Below are 11,084 nucleotides of genomic sequence, written 5' to 3'. Positions count from 1 at the left end.
TACCGAAACACAAGAGTTTTAGTCCATAGGCTGAGCCTGTGTTTTAGCCACGACTCTGCATTTTTGACCATGCAGTGACACTGCATCTCTGTCCCTCATGGTTGAATGGTAAGTAGCTAAATCCCATAGTTTTTATATAAATGTGTTCCAAAGTCTGAAAATCGACGTGTAACCTTAAGAATTGTCACTACCGAAACGCATGTTTTCTTCAATTAAGTAAACCTTTTGGGGTTTCATGGAAAATCTTATGTTTGTATGTGTGTACACCTCTTCAAAGATGTGTTTGCAAGCCGTGTGCTTTCTAGAATTCTTTATTTATGCTTAAAGTTAGCTAGAATTGTCACTACCGAAACAGTCACTACCGAAACATATGGTAGTGACCAGATGATTTTGGTAGTGACAAAATGAAATGGCAAGTAGTTCAATCCCATAATTTTTAAATAAATGTGTTGTGTGGACTAAAGGGAGGCCCAGAGCACCTTTTGGATGATTTTGGGAGAGAAATGAACATCCATCCAACAGTGCAGTCACTACCGAAACAGTGCAGTCACTACCGAAACAGATAAATTGACCTTGAAAATTTGGTAAAAAATTAATTTCTATGGATTTCATTGTGAAAATCTTCAAGAAATATTTTTAAAAATACTCTTCAGAGAAGGGAAAGAAACACAATCTGAACAGGTCAATAATAATACTTTTTTACTATAGTAAATGTGATGTTTCGGTAGTGACAATTTTTGGAAGAGGAAAAACATTCCAACACATTCTGAAAATACAATATAAAACTTGACAGTTCTTTTACTAGATATGTGTACTTTAGATATGGTACAATATACATACGGTCAAAGTTTTGGGAAAAAAACATACAAAAATTCAAAATATATCCGACATGACTTTGCATCAATTCGGTAGAATGGCCCATATATCATATCATATCATTATTTAGCTTTTACAAATTTTAGTATGCCCTACGACCTCTTAATAATCTGATATACACCGGGGACGCTGCGGACCCCACACATTTTTTTGCGATCAACCAACTATCGCAGTTGTCCCCACCACTGCAAATACAATTTCACTACAATGAATAGCTTCTCAAAGTGCTTAATCACCAGTTTATAGATGACAGACCATTTGAGTAAGTAAGTAAGTTATTGATACATGTTGTGAAACGTCTAAAATTTGGTTATTTTTTTTTTCTGTATCCTGCGACTAATTGACATCCCACTTGTTTTAAGCATATTTTAAAATTTCAGTTTTAAAACACGACAAAATCCCAGTAACATGATTTTTGTGTACTTTTATTTTTAATTTGTTGTCAGACTACACTCATTGTAATTGCAAAGGCAGAACACAATAGGCAACTAACAGGTTGGTAGGCTATGCAAAATCCCATCCATGTCCCCAGCACTTTTCAAACCAAATTGATGCCCATGTAATCTGATAGTTTGTAGAACAGGTTATTACAGTCTAGTTTTGATGAAGTTTCTTTTTTTTACCATTCTTTCAGCACTGCATTTGTTTTTTTGTTTTTCTACTTTACAATATTCAAAGTGGTTTGCAGTAAACATACAGTTATATGACCAGTTAGGGTACTGAGGGACAAAACATCGAACAAAGAATTCCACAGAATACTCTGGGTCTTTGAAGACACAATGGGTGACACACAAGCAATAGGCTACTGTACAGTTTGCAAAACATTCTTAAATAAATCACTGTGCAACCTGTATATTTCAGGTTTAATGTTGCGCCTGTTTATGCACAATTAACTTTGGGCTGTGTTACAAAAGGATGTTAAACTGAGATTAACCAAAAATGGATGATGGATGCATGTTCATGACATGACACAAAGCTAGCTGAGCGAACTGATGAGTTTTTTTCAGTGTAGAGAAACCCCTCTAACCGGGGGGGTATTAAGGGCAGGAAGGGGAAAAAGTGGGGTCGGGGTTCACCTGTGGGGAGCGGGTCCTCTGAGGGGGGTCAGTACAGTACCAAGAGCGAAGGGGGGTTGTTGATAGCAGAAAGGAGGCTATCTGGGGGGAAGGGGTTCAGATGCTAGTGGGGCCGTTCTCAGTGAGACAAAAACAGAGTACATATAGGGGTATGGGTTACAGTGACAGATGATACAAAATTATGTAAGTACTTAATTCATGTCTGTTACAACAGGAGAATAGCAATATTTAGTTCCATCATAACCATGGATGAATACAAATATCCTGATCACTAAAGCCATCAAAGGTAAACTATGATTTATAAAAATATGGATATAGGTCTTGGATAATAATTAATACAAACTCAGCTGGTTCAGAACTGGGGACATGGCAAGGTTCTTTCACATGATAAACATCATCATGATCAGGTTAATTGTTTTCAGACTTTCAGAATTGTTTTCAACTTTTGAAATGTAATGCTTAATGAGTATTTTAAAGTCTAAATATGGAAATATGTCAAGGACAGTATGCAGTCCATTGCAATTCAGTCTGAAACCACTATGTCATCACATCTGGCAGGAGCCAGCAGACTCCACAGGCCTTTGCCAAATCTTTACCCTGTGATTTTCGGTAAATCAGCAGGGCTTCATCCAACATGTTCTGAGCAAACATGCGCATTCCCTAAACCAACAAGCCTCATTGATCATGGATCATTGGTCCACACAAAACAGTGAAGGGTGGAGAGACAGGCTCTGTTGTACACAGAGAAGCTCAGATAGACTTTCAGACCATAGCCTATGGCTCCACAGACTCAATAACCTGCAGGTCAACAGACAGAAGCACAAATATAACAGGGAAAAGAAGCTGTGTAAGTAGACTGGCATGTTTGGTTTCTATTTTGCCACCAGAGAAAAGCTAATTATCAAGGTTCTTTGAAGATTATCACCTTGAACGGTGCAAGTGAGAAACTCTGATTGGATTTTGAACACTAATTACGATGGTTCTTGCCAACAGCAGCGTCAACAGGGGAACTTGAATCAGAGGTAGAATCTCTGAGGCAGCGCTCAGATAAGTGATCAGTCTTCCAGCTGGTTGGAATTGCATTCTAATAAGGGAAAAGGAGTTTTCTTTCCCCTGTTGTTGATAGAGGCATTAGTGTGCCAGATATGTTGCCAGCGCACACGCATGCTTGTGCGTGTGCGTGTGCGTATGTGTCATATTGATTTTCCCTTTTTCACCTCTCGCTCTATGTTCTTGTCTTCAGATGAGTCACTCAGGGATGCTGTGCCGTATCTCTCTCTTGCTCCTGCTGGAGGTAAAAAAAAAGTTTGACAAAGAAAGTGGATGAATGACTGACTAAACTGATGAGATATGATTGAAAATGAGTCATGAGAAACACAAAACATGTATCATGTGCGAGAGCAGAAATCAAATGTTATGTATGCATAATTAGCATAAGCACAAGCACACCAAGGGATCCTAAAGTAATTTTCAAAAGATAGGTGCAATATTAAGCAATGTTCTCTGTCAGTTTTGTCAGTAAAAATGTGGCCCTTTCAGCTCAGCTTAAGTCATGCAAAATATCATGTATCATGTCATTCAATGGTGAATAATAGACATAATCATTCACAGCATAATAAACATAATTTCACCGAGAGAAAAACAGTTCCAAAACACATTAAAATCGGCTTAAAATTCTGATTAAAAATATGATATCAGGGCATGGACTCAGATATCCATTTACACAGAGGCATGCTCTAGCTATGGCTGAACTGCCAGTGTAACACTATAGGCTGTAATAGGCTGTAATAGGTACAGGGTCCTCTGTGTATATTTAATGCATTCCTCAGCCGTCTGCCTTTCTCTCTCCTTCTCTCCATCCAGTTTGCCTTCACCCTCTCAGTTGAGGTGATTATTCCCAAGGGGTCCGACCTAACCCTCACCTGCCGCCATGACGAGGCCCCCAAAATACTTGGAGACACTTTCAAATGGACCTTCAGGTCAAGAAATTCCATTTCACGAATTCAAGTTGGGGAAGGCTTAGAGTTGTCAAAGAAACGCATCCACAAATCTGACGAGGGGGAGTATGAGTGTGTGATGGATGGATACATGAGGGATGGTGATAGTCGAATGAGAATCAGCAGAACGTACAACGTGAGCGTGGGTGAGCTTCCTCTGTAACTTCTAAGGCATGGAAAACCTGAACACTATCCTAATGCTGCTTAGTGTAATCAAGTGAAGAATTAAAACCATGAAATATTGTGGAAAGATTAGATATTGCCATTGGCCTTTTGTCTGTATAGTTTTTTCTATGACCAGATCTGTTTTTTTTAGAGGCACCAGTATATCCATTAGGTTTCTGCATAAAGGAGAGGCTGAAGTTGATTTAAAAAAAGGAGGTTTAACTTGATACAAGAGTGTACTGGAAGCCAGTGGAGGGAGTACTTATATTATGTAGCATGACAGCACATGTTAAAGCCAGTCTGTTAGTGTGGCATGAAGATGGAGTCATGCTATGGCTCACAGGTCAACGGACAAAACTCAATTGATAACGAATTTCAGCTCAATTTGTTACATTATAGTGCAGCTAAGCTTGGTTAAAGTGTGATAATGGAAAATGGTAGCGCTCCAATGAATGTAGGCTAACGTGATTTCTTTCATACGACACCCTTGTAGCACATAACACATATGAACCCTCAGGTTTCCTTATCCTCTCTGTTGTCACTGCATGTTTTGTTACTCACTTTGTAGACACCAGCAGCAGCTTCAAACAATGGGTAGTCGTCAAAGTGACAGAAGGGGATGTTGCAAACCTCCCCTGCTCTCCCTCAACTAATGTAAGCTTAATAGAAACATACGTTTGGATGAGGAAGACTGAAGAAGGAGCCGATGAATACCTGAAGCCCTTGTTTATGGATGAAAATGACAATGAGGTGAAGGCTGCTGGAGTGTACCGGGCCAGGCCTGAAGAGGACTTGTCCATAAACATACATGGTAGCAAATTGCAGGACACCGGCATGTACCACTGCCAGTTCCAAGAAGGACCAGAAAGCAGGACACAGTTGGTGGAACTGATAGTGGAAGGTAAGCATTCAGGCCACTGAGTACTTTGTGAATACAGAAACGTGTGATTGATTAGATAGCTACATATGTAAGACAACCGTTCCATTCCAATCCATTTTTCCTGATTCAGCTCTCCCGCCTCCTCGTTGTTTTGGCCACATGGAACCATGGGAACTGTGTGAAGATGAGAAAAGGCGAACAGCAAGACTCATACTGAGCGAATCTCTGACTGACTTTTCCACTAAACTCTACTCCTATCTCCGCAAAGCCAAGCCCTCTGAAAACCTGCTGTTTTCACCAGTCAGCATTGCTGGAGTGCTCTCCCATCTCCTGTTGGGTAAGCTGTGATGAAATGGGCTGGCCATTCTGAACCTGTAAATCTATGATCATTTGGTTTGGTTTCAATACATTAAAGCTCTATGGACTACAGAAATTAAACCAGGTGGGAAGTACCTTTTTATTAACATTTGTAACATGAGGACTTTACGTTTACGGATGCACATAGGAATGGGGCAAGGCTAACTCTTTAGACACACTCTTTAGATATCATACTCATTACCTTCAAGATACATCAGAAGATAGTTCAGTCTAGGTCTTTGGTGAGTTTACACCTGTGTTTGGACCTGTGTTCACCTAAGCAAACCTTTATTAAATATCGAAATAGAAGCCTCAACTGTAATGAAGCAGACTGGAGAGTTTCTAGGCTCAGCCGGTATTGACTCAGCTATTGCTAGCATGATACCGAGGTTTCCTGCATTCTCATCCTTACACTTAATGACCTTCTGTGTCTTTCTCTCTCTCACCGTCTTTCTTTCTTTGTCACCCAGGCGCTCGTGGTGAGACCAGAAAGCTGATGGAGGATGCTCTTGCCCTTCCTCGTGGTTTCTCCTGCACACATAAAGCCCTGAAAACCTTGCGGGAGGAAACCCAGGAGTCTCTGGACATGGCCTCCCACATCTTTTACAGTCCAGGTTTTTATATCATGTGACACTTCCAAAACAAGTTAATTTTACACACTTAACAGTAAATAAACAGAATCAGAAAAGTATGCCTAAAGTAAACCAAATATGCTACGTTGCTCTTTAAAAATGCATGCATGTGTGAAAGATGCTACTAAGAGTAATCTTTCATTTTAGATCAAAATCTGAGTGAGGCTTTCATCAACCAATCAATGGAGTTTTATGAGGCCACCCCAGCAATGCTTACCCAAGACAGTGAGCAAAACGTTAAGATGATCAATGATTGGGTGGCAGAAAAGACAAATAACAAAATCCCCAAATTAGTGGACTCTGTGGATTCCTTCAATCAGCTGATCCTTGTCAACGCGGTCTACTTTCTTGGTCAGTGTTTTCTGAGTGTTTTTGTTGGTGTGTAAACTTCTGTATGTTTATCCATTCACTGAGTGGTCATCATCACATTTAACCACTGAGCCAAATTCTGGGATGGACTTGATGTAGACTTTTCTTGTTACTAATGTAGGGAAATGGAAGCTGAAGTTCGATGGGAAGAGCCATTCTGGCAGTTTTATCACACTGAACGGAGACATGGTCAATGTCAACACTCTGTATGGCGCCAAGTACAAGCTCTCAATGCAGTTCTCTAGCAGCCTTAGGGCCCAGGTAAGTATTTGGCGCTGGATACCAGTTTCAGTTCTGCCAATCATGTGAAAAAAAAATACATTGAGGTTCTATCAGTTTATCTAGTTCTGAGGGAGCACTTGAAGCTAATTACTGCACCATAAATTCTCTGGTATATTTGAATTTGTCAGTTTGAATGCTTGCCATTGCCCTGTCATTCCCTCTATTGTCCTCTAGGTGGGAGCGTTCCCTCTCACAGGGAAAAACCGCCTCTTCATCTTGTTGCCAGTCTCCTCCTCACTTAAAGATCTGCAGGCAGTGGAGGAGAAGATGACAGACACTGTGCTGAGGGAAGTAGCCAAGGACATGGCCAAAGTCACCCCAACAGTCGCAGAGGTCACCCTGCCTAAACTCAAACTGGACATCACCACCGACATGAATAGACTGCTTGGGGACATAGGTAAATTGTCCGTGTGCGTTTGTTTGTCTGTATCTGTGACCTGTGTATGTGTGTGTCTATTGTGCTTTCTTATCAGTTTGTCCATTCGTCATTTTAAAACCTCCACACCATTTGTTATTGGGTAAGTGTAATATAATTATAATAACAGCCTAGCTACAAGCTCTTCTTCTTCTTAGTTCAGCAGAGTTGTCTTTGTACTATGACTCATTGTTACAACAACACAATAGAAAGAAATTAATTCAAAATGTGTTTCAGATTTCCCAGGTTATTTTCTCACTGTACACATGTTTAAATATGAGGCTACTAAAGGGATGTATACATTACTAGCTGCTATTAGTTTGACAATAAATATGTGAATGCAAATATAGTATTAAATTAGGCCATAAGTTTAGTCTTTGTCTTTGCTCTTTGTCTTTACTTCCTCTCGCTCATTTCCCATCTCTCCTCTCCTCTATCTTTTCCTTCCCGTTCCTCCTTCAGGGCTCGGTGAGCTCTTTAACTCCCCTAATTTGTGTGGAGTGTTCCCCGAGGAGACGGACATGCCTGTGGCCCTGTCAGATGCCCGCCACCGGGCCACGCTGACGCTGTCCGAGAGTGGCGTGGAGGCGGCGGCAGCCACATCCCTCTCCTTCGCCCGCTCCTTCCCCACCTTCTCAGCCCTACAGCCCTTCGTCCTGGTGCTGTGGAGCGACCAGGCCAACTGTCCACTCTTCATGGGGAGGGTGACCCAGCCATAAGGAGCCACGGAAGAGAGGAGGGGAAGAGAGAGGAGGGGAAGAAAGGAAAGGGCCAGATAGAGAGAGATTCTCAAAATGAAAGATGGTAGAGATTGAAGGTAGAGGGGTCAGAGGAATGGGGAAGGCAGGGTTGACAAGTGTAGAATCATGGTAAAAAGAAAAGGATGGAGGAGGAGATGATTGATGGAGATAGAGAACAGGAAGGCATTAATGAGTTAAGGGAAACGACAGGCTTAGAGGGAAAAATGTTGCTGATATGTTGACTATTTCAATACAAAAATAAAGTGAGAATTTCTGAGGGATAATAAAAGCTTTGATGAAAGTAATAACTCAACACTTACATTTTCATCTATCACACTATTTTACATTTCAACCACTTTCATAAACACCACATACCTATACAATCCTTGTTTATGAAGCAAGCAAATACTATTTACAATTATAACTTTTTCTTTAACTGTAAATATCATATTGATTCCATAAACCTAGAGCTGAACACAGATTTGACAGTTTTCTGCTCACCCATAATTTACCATTTTCACCATCCATTCAGAGACTATTTAAAAAAAGCTTTCTTTCCACTACATGGAGGTAAGACCTTCCTGATTATATTTTTAAATCCAGAAAACAAACCACACCACTGAAACACATTCAGTTTATTTCAAGACGCAATTACAGAGACCAACCACATGATGGCAGTCACGCTGTCCACATAGACAGTGAAGACACAGGGAAGCTTTTGAAGTGAACACTTGGTATCCAACAGTTTTTTTTTTCTGTCCTTTATGCGCCGGACACCCCTGCTTCCCCTCGTCAGTAAAGGGAGACATTACCTGGAGATTGCAAAGCAATACAGGTTTAACCAAAGGCTGAAACAATGGAGTAAGTTACCCTGAATTGTCCTCAAAGCAAACAAATACACGTTAGCATGGACATAAACAGCAACAGCGCATTTGACATTTCAGCGTTATTCTAAATGAGGCATATGAGTCATTCCACATGCAGATCTTCTTTGTGATGCATGACCATGGTATAATGCCACAACAATATAAACAGAAGTAAAGGGAGTGCTTTGTTGCTCGACATGAATGAAAAAAATCCAGGATTTAGCAAAAATATGGCGACACAAACCAAGAAAGCAGCAATGCATTCAAATAATGCGATAAATAGTATTTCAAGAGACATGCAACATGATCAGTAACAGCAGCCCGTATGACCATTACATCAGCTGTACCAAGGTGAGTCTCTGTGTGTGTAAGTGCATAGAGACAGAGATAGACCCAGCTCTTCCATCAAATAACACTCACACTGACAAAAACACACACACACACACACACACACACACTCACAAACATACACACACACACATTCATAAAAGGAGAGAAGAGAGACATCTCATCCTACAGTGTTATCCCCTCAACATAGATAGATCACCCATAGATCTATTTCAACTTTCCTTTTGCCCAGGGCAAACCCAACAATATGGGTTTCCAATAGATGAGTTCAAATGAATCCAGAGGAGCGCTGCGTCGGAGCTGGATGCAAGTAGAGGTGGACTCTTGGGTTGCAGGGTTGGTGGTGTCATTTGTGGCTTTTAAGACCTTGCCCCCCAACATTGCCCTTTGATGCCCGTCAGGAAATGCATAGAGTGTGAATGGTGAAGTCTGTTTCTACCACGTGTGCTGTTCGATAGACCATTTCAAAGCCGATACCCATGTTCCAGAGAGATAAGAGTCCACAGGTTGACCATCTCCAATGCACCTCTTCCACTCAAACGCACCCCACACACACTTGCATTTACGGTTGCACGTACATTTATTCGTTTGGCAGACACGCAACCACACATTCACACATCCACACACATTCATACGCACACAAAGAACAAACCGTGCACAGGACACAACAAAACCGCTCATACACACACAAACACACACACACACACACACAAAGAGAGCATCACACAGTGTGCCTACTCTGAAACCCACAAAGCAAGGTAAATTACAGGAAATCAAACACATATATACTAACTCTCACACACACACATACACATTCACAAGCACACACACACACCCCTACACTGTAATTTCTAGGCTTGCCTGTATTGTTTGTCAGTGAGTTATATCAGAGATTGTCCATAGAGCCCACCACTGATCCCCCTGTTGGCGGGGTTATCTGGAGAAGAGTAATCCTCTTTGACACGAACATAAATAAAATGGGGCAAACCCTCACATGGGCCTGAGGAGCCATCCATCCATACACCACCATGGGAGGAAATGGAGATAGAGGATTTCTGCAGTTTGTTTGGACTCACAAATCTGGGGGCCACTTCTTGTTAGATATGCTGGGCAGCAATCTCTGCCAAACAGATTGACTGATGGATGCCCCAAGCAGCCTAACTGAGACTGAATACTCTCTCTCTCTCGCTCTCTCTCTCTCTCTCTCTCTCTCTCTCTCTCTCTCTCTCTCTAGCCCTCTCTCTGTATAGATTCAGACACCTCCCTTATTCATGCTTTCATTTCATATTAATCATTCCATTTCAACCTAGAGAAGGCTTTTTGTGCATTAATCCCACTTTGCACATCACTGCAGGGATTCTGAATTGAAAGACTCACATAGAAACACACACACACACACACACACACACACGCACACACACACACACACACAGATATGATTCACAGTACAAACAGGTACACAAAGAGAAGTACAGGCAGATGGAGAGATGTTGTGCTTTTGTTCGATGCACCAATACGGCACCCACAACTGTTGTAAAACATGTATTACCACTGAGTCACCAGGACACTGTAAGTAGGGTGGTAATAACACAGTTAGTACTGTGTAATAGTCGTTTACACATCACACTTAACAGATCAAACAGATCGCGTCACAAGACACATTACAGTCCCACATACTGATTTTTGAAAATTGAAAAGCAAGAAGGGAAGAAAGTACTGATAGTAAAACAAGTGTGTGGGAACTGTGCCAACACAGTGGACGAATCAGACAACTTCTCTTCACATCACATTGTGTTCTCTTTCCATCTACTCTTCTTGTGTTTACTGAGACAGACATCTTTAGAATTTACTTATAATTATTTGGTTAATAATACATTATTATCAGTGTCATTATTATAATTATTGCATATACATATTATTACTCCATTACCTCATTATTATTATTACTTTCAAAGTTCTTGAAAAGTGTGTGTGTGTGTGTGTGTGTGTGTGTGTGTGTGTGTGTGTGTGTGTGTGTGTGTGTGTGTGTGTGTGTGTGTGTGTGTGTGTGTGTGTGTGTGTGTGTGTGTGTGTGTGTGTGT

The 11,084-nt window shown here is 41.1% G+C and overlaps 1 protein-coding gene across 1 annotated transcript; it reads left to right on the top strand.

The window, feature by feature from the left end:
- Positions 1–3,195: 3,195 nt before the first annotated feature.
- On the top strand, positions 3,196–7,768 carry serping1 (serpin peptidase inhibitor, clade G (C1 inhibitor), member 1; the record flags this gene model as incomplete). Its single annotated transcript, XM_080837651.1, has 9 exons — positions 3,196–3,246; positions 3,816–4,095; positions 4,683–5,015; positions 5,125–5,331; positions 5,822–5,965; positions 6,131–6,334; positions 6,474–6,613; positions 6,809–7,031; positions 7,512–7,768. 9 exons carry the CDS (start codon positions 3,196–3,198, stop codon positions 7,766–7,768), a joined length of 1,839 nt encoding a protein of 612 aa, XP_080693777.1.
- Between the last annotated feature and the right edge of the window lie 3,316 nt (positions 7,769–11,084).

This window comes from Sprattus sprattus, assembly GCF_963457725.1.
Source record: "Sprattus sprattus genome assembly, chromosome: 4".
Classification (NCBI taxonomy): Eukaryota; Metazoa; Chordata; class Actinopteri; order Clupeiformes; family Clupeidae; genus Sprattus; species Sprattus sprattus.
This window is presented reverse-complemented; position numbering and strand designations above follow the sequence as displayed.